This window comes from Mauremys mutica, chromosome 1 (assembly GCF_020497125.1).
Source record: "Mauremys mutica isolate MM-2020 ecotype Southern chromosome 1, ASM2049712v1, whole genome shotgun sequence".
NCBI classification, from domain to species: domain Eukaryota; kingdom Metazoa; phylum Chordata; order Testudines; family Geoemydidae; genus Mauremys; species Mauremys mutica.
Window position 1 is genome coordinate 374,223,412 of NC_059072.1, and position 17,061 is coordinate 374,240,472.

Genomic DNA, 17,061 nt, shown 5'->3' on the forward strand with positions numbered 1-17,061 from the left:
CAGAGCCGCCTTTGCAACCCGTCCGCCTACGAGAAAGGGCCGGGGCGGGGCCTTTTCTTAAAGGGCCAGTAACAGAAACGACTCAAGTTTTTCTACTCCGGCTTTTGCTGTGAGGTTTGGCGCTACTGCTCCGTTTGTGTGAACCCGAGGACTGAAGGGCCCCGCTGCCCTGCAGCATGGGGAGAAGGGAATGCCCGTGTACTCCAGGCCTGCTCACTCCTGAGCCCAATGATTTATCAATAAGGAAGTTAGGTAATTAATAACTGATACTATTAGCATCTACATCATAAATAAAAAAACAATTTTTTTTTACCTATGAAAGCTTATGCCCAAATAAATCTGTTAATCCTTAAGGTGCCACCAGACTCCTTGTTGTTTTTGTGGATACAGACTAACACGGCTACTGCCTGATACTTTACATCATTAATAATGACTCTTGGTAACTGAATAATATTGAGTATGGATAATTACTGCATTAGGAATTCATTCCCTGCCTTAGTACAGTGTTTGTTGGTTTGTAAATGCCTATCATGAATAATTATAATTAGTCCATTAGTAATTGGTTGTGAGTAGTTACTTATAATTCACAATTACTGAATTAATTATAAATTATATTAGTAATTGTTTTGCTCCAAACAATGTCCATTAGTATTTGTTGTTATGACATTTGTTTATTTTGTAGGTGGGGGCAAACTATTGAATTCTCAAAAGTGCTGTGCTTTGTTTTTAATACTTTGGCCCAGACCAACTCCTATGAGTTAGGCTCCTAAATACCTTTGAGGATCTGGGCTTTTGTCTCTGTTCACAGCATGTTGAGTGCCCTGTTCAAAGTGAGGGGGGAAATGTAATGTATTGCCCAGCAGTAATCTTTTAGCTATTTATGCTGATGTCACCATCAGGGTGGTATATCTAATTTTATGTCCGTTGGGGGGGGGGGATTAATGCAGGGGACAGGAAATCAGACAAACTGCATTCTTTCCCCAACTCTGCCTTTGGCTCTTTGTGTAACTTTGGTCAAGTCACTTACTCCCATTTTCAAAAGTGACCGGCACAACTTTCGCCTGCCCAATTCAAGACCTAAATCTCAGCAACGCAACACTTCAAAACGGAGCTGCCCCCTTTGGAAATGTTGGTTATAATCTCTCTCCCCCCGGCTCCGCCGCTGAAAAGGCAGGTAACAGGGGTGTATTTACTCCACTGCTTTGCGACGCACACGTGCAAGCTCTATGCAGAAGCCTGATCTTCAGCTCCTAGCAAAGCTCCGGCTGCTTGCGGTGGGAGCCCGCTGGGGATGGTCCCCAGCCGCCTGAGCTGTGTAAGATACAACACGCTGGTCTGACAGCACGTGCTCAGCTGCACCGCGTTACAGAGGGGCCTTATTCCGCTTCCCAACGACTACGCTGCCCGGCCGCGAGTGCGCAGCTCGTGGCACTGGCCCCGCTCCCGGGGTTCGCTGCCGGTTGGCCCCGGCTCCGCCAGGGTCCCCGGGAAGGCGTCTCTCGGCCTGGCTCGAGCGCCGGCGGTTGCTAGGCACCCGCACAAGCGCCGCCGTAAGACCCGAAGAGGCGGCGCCCGTCCCGAGGGAGGGAGCGGCCCGGCGAGACCGTTGGTGAGTGGCCGCGCGGCGCCCCCGTCCCGACCCTCACCGCAGGTGGCGCCCGCCCAGCCCCGGGAGCCCTGAGGGGAGCAGGGTGCTGCTGAACGCGCTCAGGGGAGCAGCGTGGCCTTGGGGTTCCTTTAAAAAGCCCCGGCTCCTGGAGTCCTGGGATGGGGAGGGTTTGATTTTCCTTAAAGCCACAGCTCCTGGAGGCCTGGGACGGGGGGGTGGGGGGATTTTTCTTAAAGCCACAGCGCCTGGAGGCCTGGGATTAAGGGGAGATTTTCCCCTAAAGCTTCAGCTCCTGTGGTTATGGGTTTAGGGGGGAGTCTCCTTTTTCATTTAAAAATATAATTTTGGGGGCTGGTGGTTTCTAAGAAAAGCTTTAAAACATGATCCACGTGTCCCCCCGAGCAGCTCGGGCTGCAGAAGGCAAATGATAAGAAAACAATTAGAATTCTTTAAAATCTTAGGATTTTTAAGCAACTCTCATGATTTTGGTGGGGCCTGACTGGTGGATTTTGCATGTTTGGGGTTGGCAGGGCTGCAAGGGTTGGCAGGGACAGGGGTTGTTATGCAGAGGGGGGGGGGAAGAGAAGGAATTGTGCTGTATTTTTGTTGCCTTGTATTTTTGTTGTTGTTTGTCTATATCTAAAAAAAAAAAAGGTAATAATTGGAGATATACCAATCTCCTAGAACTGGAAGGGACCTTGAAAGGTCATTGAGTCCAGCCCCCTGCCTTCACTAGCAGGACCAATTTTTGCCCCAGATCCCTAAGTGGCCTCCTCAAGGATTGAACTCACAATTCTGGGTTTAGCAGGCCAATGCTCAAACCACTGAGATATCTCTCACCCCTCTTTGTCCATCTTGTCTTTTAGACTGTAAGCTCTTCAGGGCAGGACTCATAAGAACCGCCTTAGTGGATCAGACCGATAAGGCCCATCTAGCCCATTGTCCTGTCACCGACAGTGGCCAGTACCAGAGCTTCAGGGGAAGTGTATCGAACAGGGCAATTTTGGAGAGATCCACCCTTGCCTTCCCCTCATGACTTCTGGCAGTCATAGGTGTAAGGTCACCATGAGTATGAGGCTGTGTATCTGAACATCTTGGCTAATAGCCATCATCTTCTGTGTGTGTACAGTGACCAGTACAATAGGGCTTCAACCCTATTTGGGACCTTTAGGCACTACCAGAATTCATATAATTCAGTGGTCCCCATCCTTTTTCATCTGGCGGGCACCAGATGACGAGCCCCGGAGGACCGTGGCGGTGGACGAGCATCTGCCGAAATTCTGCCAAGCGGCAACGTCAATAGGCATCGCCACCGAAATGCCGCCAACAAGCAGTGTCATCCAGAGGTGTCGCCGTTGAAATGCCGCTGAAAATCGGTGGCATTTTGGCAGCGACACCTCTGGATGATGCAGCTTGTCAGCTGCATTTTGGCAGATGCTCATCCGCCGGCCAGTACGTGGGCGCACTTAGACGCCCCGGCGGGTGCCATGGCACCTGCAGGCACCACGTGTGGGACCCCTGATATAATTAATAATGGAGTCAAACACGATGTGGGGTCCTATCCTGGGTAGATTATATCTTGTCTCTCTCTCACCCCTTGGCAACTCCTTTGCCAGTAGAGCCCCACTGAATTGAAATGGTCTGACCTGTCTGCTGGTACTTCTACTTCTCACTGCCTGACTCCTACTTTGGGTATTACTACCATAAATAAGTTCAAACATAAGACAAACTTACAAGGTTCAGAAGATAGGTAGGCTGGTTTCCAAACTGTGCTGACCTTTAGGCACAGATTTGTGCCACAGTAGACTTGCTCTTTTCTTTTCCTTTCTGAATTTTAAGGAAATATATGAGACAGCAGGGGGGGAAATAGGGGGAGAGGTGTGGTTACGTAACAAACTTGGTGAAAGTGGGAACCGGCAGAACATTTTTAAAACACAGGAAATCAGGAGTAGTAATCTGCTTCAAGTTGTGCATGCATCTATTCTAGGATGGTGGTGTTCGACTACTATACATAACCCAAGAAGATACAGGATTCCACCACTTACAGAATTTATTCATTGATGTCTCTGTAATGGCAATCACCGTAGAGTATTTCCCAGTACCACATAGTGGGATGTGAAATTGCACGATTTCCCCCTAAATTAGAAGAGTAATGCGAATGGTAACCCTGTGGTGTCTGTTGGCAAATTGAGCTTTTTGACTGATCACTGCGCTGTCTCAACTGCACATCAGTGTAAGTGATTTACCTATTAAACTTAGATAAAAGGTTTGACGTACCAGCTTGAAAATGGTAATATTTGTTTTTTACTTGCATGCACCTACTTGGCACTTTGGCCCAGAGCCTCAAAGGTATTTAGGCTCCAAACTTCCATTGTCTGGGCCTTTATGTGTATGTTTTGCCTGTGTTTTCACAGGAGCTTTTTTGGAAAGTCTGCTCGAATTAATAGATAGTCAGAATGTGTCATGTATGTCCGTTGCATTGGACAAGTGCATTTGCTAGATGAGCCTGGTATATAATTCAGCAGAGAAATGGTTAATCCTAGTGACATGTAAGTGGTCATAATAGATCTTTAGTGTTAATACCTCATTAAGATCCAATCCTAGACTGTACTTCATTTGCTAGCATTGCTTCAGTATGTTTGTCTGCAAGCTCAGTTGGTCAGCAGTGTAACAGTTCTATATTATACCTTACAATTTATACATCTTTCTTCCAGAAGGATTCCAAAGTGCTTATTAATTCACACTGGGTCATGTTTCCCTTTGTAATAAAAAAGTGCAATAAGGAGAAATAGCTCCAAGACTCAGCTGAGCAGGTTAATTTGTATTGTGGTATCCCATAGTGTGAGGAGAAAAAACTCTTTGTAATCATTGACAATTGGCATTTAAAGAGAGCTAATAATTGTGGAGTGCTGAACTACCACATGTATGGCAGCATCTTTAGAAAAGGGCCATGGTATCTGTATATAGTAACCCCTCACTTAATGTTGTAGTTATGTTCCTGAAAAATGCAACTTTAAGTGAAACGATGTTAAACGGATCCAATTTTCCCATAAGACGGTGTGTCTCAAACTGGGGTCACCACTTGTGTAGGGAAAGCCCTGGGTGGGCCAGGCCACTTTGTTTACCTGCCCTGTCCGCAGGTCTGGCCGATCGCGGCTCCCACTGGCCGCGGTTCACTGCTGCAGGCCAATGGGGGCTGCTGGAAGCAGTGGCCAGTAAGTCCCTTGGCCCACACCACTTCCGGCAGCTCCCATTGGCCTGTAAATGCAGGGGATTAGGTCCGAAGGAGATTTTTTGGGGGCAGACAAAAGGCATTATATACTGTACAGTACTGTACTGTGATGGGGAGGTGCCCAGGGCTGGGGGTTCAGGGTCTGGGAGGGAGTTAGGGTGCGGGAGGGCACTCAGGGTGGGGTGTGGTGTCTGGGATTGAGTTAGGGTGCGGGAGGGCACTCAGGGTGGGGGGGTGGGCAGAGTCTCAGGGCTGGGGCAGGCAGGAGGTGCAGAGCACTTACCTGGGGCAGCTCCTGTTTGGTGCAGGGGGTGTGCAGATGGCTCTGCACAACACGGCACCGCCCCTATGGCCACGATTCTGGGAGGTGCCCCCTCCCCGGAAGGCAGGGCCACCCAGAACGCAGGGGCTTTAGGGGCTGCAGGGCCCTGGGCTAAGGGAGCCCCGGGGCCCTGGCCTGCAGCTCTAAAGCCCCTTTCAGAATGCAGCCCTGCGAGCATGGGCCTGAGGACTCAGGAGGAGCAGGGGCAGCTGCACAGCCAGTGGTTGGAGAGAAGCGGCGCTTTCCCCTTCAAAGCACCGCTTCTCTACGGCCGCTGGCTGAGTGGCTGCCCATGCTCCTCCTGAGTCCTCCGGCCCATGCTCACAGGGCCACATTCCGAAAGGGGCTTTAGAGCTGCAGGCCCTAAAGCTCCTGCGTTCCAGGTGGCCCTGCCTGCCGGGGGGGAAGGGGAGGCAGCTTCCCCACTGACTCGCTCCCTCCCTCCCAGAAAGTCCCAAGCGCCACCAAACAGCTGTTTGGTGGTGGAGGAAGCACTGGGAGGAAGGAGGTGGAGAAGAGGAGCTTGTGCAATGCTCCCTTGTAAAGTCATCCAAACGACATTATAAGGGAGCATTGCACAACTTTAAACGAGTATGTTCCCTAATGGAGCAGTGACGTAACTTTGAAACAATGTTAAGCAGGAGGACGTTAAGTGAAGAGTTACTGTACTTATGTACAGATCTTCACTAAACCCCATGCAAACTGAGATTATGCCCCTTTTCCGTGTTTGCTGATGGCCTTTCTGTGCAACGAATCCACTGTAAATTATTATGTCAGATACAAATGCAGTTTTCAGCCACTCCCAAATAACTGCTGCCATGCAAGCAATAACTCCTGTTGTCTCTTCTGTAGTTGTTTGAGGGGACTGACTTCTGAATTGAACCACATACTGAATAAGGGGTTTCAGTTGTGTGTAGGATTTTGAGGCAGGTTTTGTAGTCAATTGCTACTCTTTTCAGCCTATAAGCCATGGGAGCACATGACCCAACAGGATTTTTATCCTCATCAGCATCAAGTCTAGAAACTTTCTTAAATGAAGACAGGTTCTTGGAAATACAGCAAACTCTTCCTAATTATGCAGATGCAGCTTGGTGACACTAAGTTACTGTGAGAAGAATTTGGCCCATTGACCAATGAAATCCAGCAGATATTGTAGCATCTGATGTATTTTTCTTCCTGCGTAAATGAAAAGTGCTCTCTGTTAGCAAAATAAGATTGCGACCATTGGTGCCTGGAGGAGCCACAATGAGATTACTCATCAGGGTAAACTGCAAAGAATAGGACAGATGATAACCAAAACTGGTGGTTATTCTAATAATTAGATTCACCAAGCCAGCAACAAAACATCTGCTACAATACCTTACTGGTTACCCAGAAGCCAAAAATACAGTTCCCTTAAAGCAATCCAGACTTGGGCTCCCACACAGACAGCCAAGCAAATATGAGGAAAATCTTGTTCAATATATATAAAGTTCTACTAATCCCAAGGGATCGGACACATTACCCATCAGGTCAATGAATATTTCAGATCTTACCCAAATACATGCTTACAGCCAATTATTATTAACTAAACAATTTATTTAAAAAAGAAAGAGAGTATTGTGATTAAAAGATTTTTTTATACATACAGATATGAATAAAGTTCTTAGGTCAGTTTCACAGTAGAGATGGTGAGCTGCTGAGTTGCAAAAAGTTATTTTCAGAATCAGTTCATCAGGTTATAGTCCAAATAGCACTTCATGTATAGAGTTTGTTCAAATTCTTCCATGAGAATTAGCAGGGTAATCCAGACTAGAGCTGAAGACCTCAGTCTTGCGACTCAAACTTCCCCAGACCAAGCTTTAGCAGATCTGAAATAAAAGGATCAGGGCCCTAGAGTTCTTTTATAGATCTCTGGCAGGTTATTGATAGCCTCTTGACAGCAGGTATTCCTTGGGTGAAGCATTGTGGTTCTGAAGTAAAAACTCCTGTTTCCTATGTATACACAGGTAATTAGTTACATTAATCAGCATAAGGTAATTATCCATTAAGACATACAGTTTACTACAGACTTCAAAGAAAAATATTGGCAATGATATTATTACATCCAAGTTTCATCTAAATGTTAATATTCCCTCTGAATCATTGATCTTTGAATCGGTAAAATATAGTAACAGACAGGAATCTTCTGGTTACATTGTTAACATCTAGCTGTAGGAAAACAGACAAATAAGAACAGTATCTTCTTCTAATTCTCTAACAATACAAGTCTACATTTCAAAGCTCTATCTAACATGGCTTTGTTAGCTATTTATAAGGAATGGCCTTAATTACCATTTATATACTTTTCTAATATGTCTTTAAAGGTTGAATTTGGGTCATTTAGCTTGCTAGTCGCTTAACCCTTTCTGGCTCAATGTCACAAAGAAATACTCAAAAAATTAATACAATGAAATTAAGAGGTGAACTAGAAGAGAAAACTGGTTCCTGTTACATATTGAAATTGGTCTAGATTTGGAAACTTAGGTCAAATTCATCACTTGAGCAGCTCTGTTGACTTCAGTGGCATTAGCTCTGGGATCAGTTCAGCCATGTGAATTCCAAAGAGCACTGTCATCAGTAATTTGAGCATACCCTGGAAAATGGCATTATAATAGTTTACACATCTGGAAACTGAAATACAGGTGATATGGATTTACTCCAAAGAACATCATGTATTCAATGTGATTATGGACATTTTTAACATGCTAGTTTTTACTTTGGGGTTTTGAGGTGGTGGGTTTTTTTTGTTTGTTTTTTTGTTTTTGTTTTTGACTAACTATAACTAGTTTACTATGTTTACCAATTTTGTTCTACCCGTTTTTATGTAGAACTTCAACAATATGGCTTGTGCCAGTTTTTATATGTATCATTTTTAAAACCTAGTTTCAGCAAAATATCTGGTGGAGTTCCTGGAGCCATGGCTAGCGCTGACATCAAACCAAAATCTATAAGTCGTGCCAAAAAATGGTCAGATGAGATAGAGAATCTATACAGATTTCAGCAAGCTGGATACAGGGATGAAATTGAATATAAACAAGTGAAGCAAGTTGATATGGTAAGATAACTGTGCAGGGGCTATGTATTTTAATTCTCTATTCCCTATTAATTAGTGAAATAAAAATGGAGGCACACAGTATATTGCCTTTCATTTGCTTTTGTTTTTAATCAAATTCAATTTTAGTTCTTTAGGTAGTTTTAGAAGTGCAGAATAACTGATTTTCAAATACATTTATTTTACTTGACAGTGAAACTCTAGCAAGCCTGCCGTGTGCTACCTCTTCATCAGTTACATATTTAAACATTTCAGAGCTTTTATTACATAATGGAGATTTTTTTTTCATTAAAAAATAATGTTGCTGAAAGATATGGCATGGGCAGCTCATGGGCAGCTTCCACACACTACTCTGCCAATGGGCACACCCCCTGACATGCTACACCCCCTTTTTAAGGATGAGAAGGTGTTCAATATCCATGGGCTCAATCCAGCATCCCTGAAATTAGTGGCAGGTTTGCCATTGATTTATGTGGGAGTTGGATCAAACTCCTTGTACATGCAGTACTTGGCCTCTCTGCTGAAAACGTCAACAGTTGAGAAAGTTGATGCCAGGTGTGGTGGAGGTGGTTTAATGCAGATACTTCTCCACTGAGAACCTCAAGAACTCTCTCTTGTACCCATTGAAAATGTCATTGTGTATGACCTAAGCTACTGGTTAGTCACCAGATGTCAGACAGCTACGAATCTGCTCTGGATTCAAACTAACAAACCTATAGATGATAGGCTCTATATTTCATTATTAATATCCTAAATCATGCAATTCCTCAAAATCCCTTTTAAAAATCTGTTCAGATCTACTATGTCATTATTCTGAAATATACAGTTTGCATCAAAGAGAACTTTTGGTACTACTGATGTCTTGTTGCTACCTTCCATTATTTAAAAATCAACTGCTTGAAGTATTTTCTAAATACTAGTAACAGATTAAACTATATTGGTGTCCAATCTCTCACCAAATTTCATGTTTTAAATCAGGATAATATGCGCACTCAAGCCTTTGAAATTGGTGAGCTACTGCTTTTTACGTACATAAATTATTGTAACCATGCAAAGTGGTCTTTGAAAAATTACTACTGAACTAAATCTAAAAAAAATGCATGGCTGAATTATAACCTACTGAAAACAGAGGTGTAAAGGAAGATGCAGTTCGTTCTTTTGTATTGGGCTCAGATACTGTGGTGAAGAGTGTAGTATAAGTGCTTACACAGAAGTCTAGGTAGATCTTTTTAATGAGAATGGTAGGATCCCTCTAGTTAATAAATTGTAGAAGATAAAAGTCAAGTCTGTTACAGGGTACAAGCCACAAAACAAACTGTGATCCCATTGGCAGAGAGACACTCCCAACAAAATAATTTCCAGTTTAAAAACTATGTGGAGCTCTGTTTATGTCAAACTTCAGTGGAATTAGCATCAGTTACAATATAACTGATCACATTTTAAAATATGGCTCATTTTTGCTGTATCATGGAGGCTACAAGATATGAGTGGAGATACAAGGAATATTATATGGTACTTCCCTTTAGAGAAATAATCCAAAGAGCTAGCAGATCTGTACATTTAAGTATTAGGCTGAGTAATAAAACCGCTATTTATGAGATAGAATTCAAATGCAATCTGGTTTGATATCCCTACTGGCATCTACTTGCTGATCAGAAGTGAGAAATTAATATTTAGGATTCAAGACAATGGGAAATACTGCAGGTGCTTACCTAATACCATGGAAGTTTCCAGAAGCTTTTTAAGTAAAAGGATTGAATGTCTGCATTTTTTTACAATGTAATAAATATATTATGAAGTACTGAATTGAAGGCTATGGGTGATGGTGCTCAGCACCTTGTAGGATTGGGTCCATTGACACTAACTTTCCTGATTTTACATATGGCTCATTTGTTTCTTTGTAAATAATGACAAAACTAATGATGTATCTATTTTTTATGGTTAGAAAGGTGCTGAAGAACCTTTTACTTGCACATAATTCTTCCATAAAAAGTAGAATCTTTCAGTCATTCGGATTTTTGAATGACTGACTCTTATTTATACAGTAAAAGGAAGGCATCCATTGGCTAATCAAAGGGAGTCATAGACATTAGAGAGGAAAAGACCTGTTAACTCTAATACCCTCCATTGCACCAGACAATGGTTTTTCCTGTTCTCTACACCATATTTTCTAACAGCTTTGTCCAGTCCAGTTTTAGATGACTCCAGTGCTACGGCTTCCATCATATCCCCTTTGGATCATTCTTGCTTCTTCTGACATAAGTGAAGTGTTGCTGGTTTGTTTGTGTGTTTTTATACCATACAGAACTTTGACTAGAAACTAGTTTCTGATGTTTTATGTTTTTTAATCTTTATTAGAGTTAAGCGATTTAATCATAAAGAACCAATCAGCTACAAACCAATTTATTCACCAAAATACAATCCATATAAAGATATCTCATCTCCTTCTCAGTGGCAGCCTGTTCAGAAGATGTGTATATTCTTTTCATTCTGTTTGCAGGTGGATCGTTGGCCAGAAACAGGATTTGTGAAGAAACTTCAGAGAAGGGACAATACTTTCTATTATTACAACAAGCAAAGAGAATGTGAAGACAAAGAAGTCCATAAAGTGAAAGTTTATGTGTATTAATTTTGTTAATCCTAACTACACTGTTTTGTTTTTGTTTGTTGTAAGTATGTTGCTTTAATCTATTTGATGTTTATAAAATGTAAGGAATTAAACAAGGTTTCTGAACTAATTTGTCCTAGTTTTAAATAGAGCTGAACATTTTTTGAGGGAGGAGTAATAATGTATGTTCAGCACTAGATTTTCACAGAGCTTTTGATGAGGTTGAGGTCCAAAGTGCTAATTATTATTTAGTGCATTACATCTTTAATGTACTTTACTGACAGTAGCTAACTAATTCTAACCACAATCTTGGGAGATAGGTAAATGTTGTTGTTATCATCAGTTTACAGATGGGAAAAAGGAGGCAAACCGTTAAGTGACATCCACAGTATCATGAGGGAGTCGATGTCAGACCCAGGATTACTATTTGTTAAAGGAAATCGAATGACCTGGGAGTAGGGGCCAAAACCATGCTATTGATTAAAAACTAGTTAAGTGATGGGAAACGGTCATAATAAATATCTTTCTCTCTTAGCAAAGGGGAGTAAATAGTGAAGTATCCCACGGCTCTGTGGGGTTTTTTTTTATATAAGTATTAATGATTTAAAGGACAAAGTATTTAGTGAATTGGTAAAATTAGCCAATGATACAGGATGTTGGACAGCAAAAACTAAAGAGGATTATGAGGAGTTAAACACTTGGTGGGATGAAGGGAATATTGGGCAGCAAGGTGTCAAGTGAAATCTAATATCTTTCTGGAAGTACATCAATTATAATTCTGGTTTTAGTGATAGAAAGAGATGGGATTATATTGGTAGCAGCTAAAGAGTAAATGGATTAATATTTTTCCAGACCTAAACACCACAGTTTTGAATAGAAGAGAGAGATTTGCGTCTCTGTGGTGGGGTATTAGAAGTAGAGGAAAAGAAGTGTCTATCCTTTGCCCTGAAAACTTAAGGGCAATGTAGTAGGGGATTTAAAAAAAAAATCACATTTTTGACAATGCTGTATCCTTTGGAAGATCACATAAATGATTGAAACTACAGATTCCAGTGTTGCTCAACTTGCTGGTGAGGTGCTCAGACCTCAGAATTGTAACTGCAGTGGTCTATAGTTGTCCATTTTGTTCTTTTGCAGCTGTTTTGCTTGGTTTGGTATCTGTGCAATGAAAGCTATTAAACTCTGGCACATGTGGGTTACATTAATTGATGTAAATTAAATAACACTCCAATCTTTAGTACTATTTACTGTAGCTCCTTATCTTCTGTTAATCCTTTTGATACAATCCTCTGGAGTCTACCTGCAAAAATAACTGTCAGAATGGCATTGTGAGGTCCATCTCAAATTTGGTCCATATCAAATGTACTCAGTTTATAAGGCAAAAGCTGGACTCCCAAACCCACATGGACTGCAAGCTCAACCTGGGATCTGGCAATCAGGCTGGTTTCTTTCTCGTTCCCACATTATCACCTAACTCAAGTGAGTTATGTTACAGGTAAAGTTGTGATCATTAGGTTGAGCATAGAGCTAGGACTCAAGAAGCTTGGAGTAAAATCCTGGCTCCACTGAAGTTAAAATGTGTTGTGTGCTATTGTCTTAATTGATCTAGGATTTCACCTTTGGCTTCTGTTCCCTGCTCTGCCATAGACTCAGTGTGGTCGAGGGACTTAAGTACCTTGTGCCTCAATTTCCTTATCTGCATGACATAAGCATTATTATTTAGTACAACTCTAGTCACCAAAAAGTAAAGATTCTATAATTATTGCCCAATTAAGAACTCTGGTGATGTGAGAGCCAGAACAGAATCCCACGCCTAGAACTGTATTGCTCTGCAGTACTACCAACAGTAAAATGGAGTGTTAACTTATTTTGGGACCATATAATGCCATCAGTTTTTAAACAGAGCTCCCCATTGAAAACACAGCATGCCTTGTTGTCGGAGAAATAAGAATATTGGATTTGGGGTACATATAGAGAACACGTCTGTTGAATAAGAAAATGCTGCTTTTATGTAGACCCTTTTTTGACTATACCTAAACATCAAGCTTATATTATATGAATTCTGAACTCTAATGGATTTCAATGTGTGTTTTTTCCCTTCCTTTTTAATGCATTATATGTATGCTTCTGTTCTCTATTTTGTCTTTTATATATAATGAACAGTATTAGTTTTGTTTGTGAAACTAAAGACTTTTAATAAATGAAGGTGGGGATTTATGACTTCTATGTATAAAAATTTGTTCCTATTTACTGTAATCTTCATTTTCTGTAATGATGTGCTCATAAATCATAGGGCCAAATGCTGGTCTCGTTTGCATCAGTGTATCTAGTGACTTCACTGGAGTCCTGCTGGGTTATACTGGTGTAAATGAGATTAGAATTGGGCCCATGGAGTCTTAAATTTACTGTTAACCCTTTTGGAAAAAAGAAATGGTGTTGGATAGAAATCCCTAATCATAGCTGACGAGTAGTATGGGAAAATAACATACTGTTGGCTTCCATTGATTTTGTTCTGTTGAATTTTGAGAGGCTAGCATCACTGCTGAGCTATGCTTTAAGTCAGTGGTTCTCAAGCTATTTGTCATTGTGGGCCGCAGGTTGAGAACCACAGCATGCCCCTCCAAAACTCCCCACAGTCCCCTCTGCCCAGCGGCCCCCACCCAGAGACCCCTCCACAGACTGGAGCCAGGAATGGATCCCTGGGTACGGGGCCAGACACTGGACCCCGCTGCATGGGGCCATGTGGGGCAGGGCAGCCTAAAACCTGGGATGTGCTGCAGCACCCCCACAAACCCCTAGTTCCCAGTGCCCCCCACCCGCTCACTTCCCAGAGCACCTCCTCCCCCACAAACCTGCCCAGAGACCCATTCTCCCACACCCTGCTGGCAAGAGCACTCCAGCAGGCTGCCAGACACTGTCTCCCCTTTCAGACCAGAGCAGCAAATTTTGAATTTTTTTTTAAGCACAGCCGGGCCACAGCTGTGTGCTAATTGGGCGGCCCGCGGACCCCGGGTTGAGAACCGCTACTTTAAGCAGCTGAATGAGAACGTGACATTGGAGGGAAATAATTCAAGCTGGGAGAGAGAAGTAAATTATGCCATTGGCCATTGCTGATTACAATTAATGCTGCAGCTAAGAATACTCAAATGATCATACTGAGTTAGACCAACGATCCATCTAGCCCAGTATGCTGTCTTCTGACAGTGGCTGGTGCCAGATGCTTCAGAATGAGTGAACAAACAGAACAGGGCAATTGGTCACATGATCCATCCCCTTCATCCAGTACCAGATGATTAGGGACACACAGAGCATGAGATTGCATCCCTGATTATCTTGGCTAATAGCCACTGATGGACCTATCCTCCATGAACTTACCTAGTTCTTTTGTGAACCATTTATACTTTTGGCCTTTACAGCATCCCCTGACAACGAGATCTACAGGTTGACTGTTCATAGTTTTTAAACAGCTGCCTTTTAATTTCATCTGTTTTGTCAAGGGGTAAATAACACTTCCCAATTCACTTTCTCCATGCCATTCATGATTTTATAGACCTTTCTCATATCCTCCCTAGTTGTCTCTTTTCCCAGCTGAACAGGCCCATTGTTTTCAATTTCTTTTCATGGATGTTGTCTATACCCCTAATCATTTTTGTTGCCCTTCTCTGTACTTTTTCCAGTTCTAATATATCTCTTTTGAGATGGAATGACCAGAACTGCGCACGCTATTCAAGGTGTGAACATACCACAGATTTATATAGTGACATGATATTTTCTGTATTGTTATCTATCCCTTTCTTAATGGTTCCTAATATTCTGTTAGCTTTTTTGACTGGCACTGCACTTTGAGTAAATGTTTTCAGAGAACTATCCACAGTGACTCCAAGATCTTTCTTGAGTGATGGCAGCTAACTTAGACCCTATCATTTTGTATGGATAGTTGGGATTATATTTTTCAATGTGCATTACATTGCATTTATCAGCATTGAATTTCATCTGCCATTTTGTTGCCCAGTCACACAGTTCTGTGAGATGCCTTTGTAACTCTTTGCAATTAACCAATTATTGATCCATGAGAGGACCTTTTATCTCATCCCGTGGCTCCTTACTTTGCTTAAGAGCCTTTGCTGAGGAACCTTGTCAAAGGCTTTCTGAAAGTCCAAGTACACTATATCTACTGGATCACACTTGTCCACATGTTTCTTGACTCCCTCAAAGAATTCAAATAGATTGGTGAGGCGTGATTTCCCAAAGCCATGTTAACTCTTCCTCAACATGTGATCATCCACGTGTCTGGTAATTCTGTTTACTATAGTTTCAACCAATTTGCCTGGTATTGAAGTTAGGTTCACCAGCCTGTAATTGCCAAGATTGCCTCTGGAGCCTTTTTAAAAAAAATCCTCCAGCTATCCCCCAGTCATTTGGTACAGAGGCTGTTTTAAACACTAGGTTACACACCACAGTTAGTAGTTCTGCAATTTCATATGAGTTCCTTCTGAACTCTTGAGTGAGTCACATCTGATACTGGTGACTTATTACTGTTAAATTTATCAATTTGTTCTAAAACCTCCTCTGCTGGCAACTCAATCTGAGACAGTTCCTCAGATTTGTCAACTAAAAGAATGGCTCAGGTGTGGGAATCTGCCTCACTTCTGCAGTGAAGACTGGTGCAAAGAATTCTCTGCCTTGTCTTCCTTGAGTACTCCTTTGGCACCTCGATCATCCAGTGGCCCCAGTGATTGTTTGGCATGCTCTCTGCTTCTGATGGACTTACAAAAATTAATAGAATCATAGAATATCAGGGTTGGAAGGGACTTCAGGAGGTCATCTAATCCAACTGCCTGCTCAAAGCAGGACCAATCCCCAACTAAATCATCACAGCCAGGGCTTTGTCAAGCCTGACCTTAAAAACCTCTAAGGAAGGAGATTCCACCACCTCCCTAGGTAACCCATTCCAGTGCTTCACCACCCTCCTAGTGAAAAAGTTTTTCCTAATATCCAACCTAAACCTCCCCTACTGCAATTTGAGACTATTACTCCTTGTTATGTCATCTGCTACCGCTGAGAACAGTCTAGATTCATCCTCTTTGGAACCCGCTTTCAGGTAGTTGAAAGCAGCTATCAAATCCCCCCTCATTCTTCTCTTCTGCAGACTAAACAATCCCAGTTCCCTCAGCCTCTCCTCATAAGTCATGTGCTCCAGCCCCCTAAGCATTTTTGTTGCCCTCCGCTGGACTCTTTCCAATTTTTCCACATCCTTCTTGTAGTGTGGGGCCTAAAAGTACTCCAGATGATGCCTCACCAATGTCGAATGGAGGGGAATGATCATGTCCCTCGATCTCCTGGCAGTACCCCTACTTATACAGCCCAAAATGCCATTAGCCTTCTTGGCAACAAGGGCACGCTGTTGACTCATATCCAGCTTCTCGTCCACTGTAACTCCTAGGTCCTTTTCTGCAGAAATTAAATTAAATTAGCAGCACATTTTTCTGTGTTTTGGCATTTGCTTTTTTAATTCTTTTTTGGCCTGCCTAATTATACTTTTACACTTGATTTGCCAGAGTTATGCTCCTTTCTATTTTCCTCTGTAGGATTTAACTCCCAATTTTTAAAGGATAACTTTTTGTCTCTCTCCACCTCTTTTACTCTGTTGTTTAGCTCCGGTGGCATTTTTTCTGGTCCTCTTCCTCTTTTTTATTTTTATTTTTAATTTGGGGGTATTCATATAGTTTGTGCCTCTGTTGTGGTGTTTTTAATAAAGCTTCAATGCGCCTTGCAGGCATTTCACTCTTCTGACTGTTCCTTTTAATTTCCATTTAACTAGCTTCATCATTTTTGTGTAGTTCCCCTTTTGGCAATTAAATGCTACTGTGGTGGGTTTCTTTAGTATTTTCCCCCTTACAAGGATGTTAAATTTAATTACATCATAGTTGCTCTTACTAATTTAGGACTTAATCAGACTGTTTATTATTATCATTATTATTTAGCATTTATAATACAGTAGCACTCAAAAGGCCTCAGTCAGGAATGGGGCACTGTTGTTAGTTTTTGTACAAACACCTATAAAAACACAGTTCTTGCACTGAGGAGTTTACAATCCAGCTCTGCTGCCTGTCCACCAGGGCCGGTGCAACCACTAGGCAAACTAGGTGGTTGCCTAGGGCGCCAAGTGGTTGGGGGCGCCCAGGACCGTTCTTAGGTGTAGGCAGCTGGGTAGGAC

The 17,061-nt window shown here is 42.3% G+C and overlaps 2 protein-coding genes across 5 annotated transcripts in view; both read left to right on the forward strand.

The window, feature by feature from the left end:
* The first annotated feature begins 6 nt into the window (after nt 1-6).
* Nucleotides 7-12,941, forward strand: LOC123375157 (meiosis-expressed gene 1 protein). Of its 4 annotated transcripts, none has more exons than XM_045025863.1 (3): nt 7-252; nt 8,068-8,239; nt 10,737-12,941. In XM_045025863.1, exons 2-3 carry the CDS (start codon nt 8,102-8,104, stop codon nt 10,863-10,865), a joined length of 267 nt encoding a protein of 88 aa, XP_044881798.1. In that variant the 5' UTR covers nt 7-252; nt 8,068-8,101; the 3' UTR covers nt 10,866-12,941. The 4 variants fall into 4 exon arrangements, with proteins under 4 accessions (XP_044881798.1, XP_044881815.1, XP_044881805.1 ...); XM_045025880.1 differs by lacking the exon at nt 7-252 and adding an exon at nt 1,461-1,609; XM_045025870.1 differs by lacking the exon at nt 7-252 and adding an exon at nt 3,619-3,842.
* The window catches only part of LOC123375139 (transmembrane protein 243), a 53,613-nt gene continuing 38,081 nt past the window's right edge, over nt 1,530-17,061 (forward strand). Inside the window, exon 1 of the mRNA XM_045025827.1 lies at nt 1,530-1,609. The gene's annotated coding sequence lies outside the window, so the exon portion shown is untranslated. The remainder of the gene's footprint in view (nt 1,610-17,061) is intronic.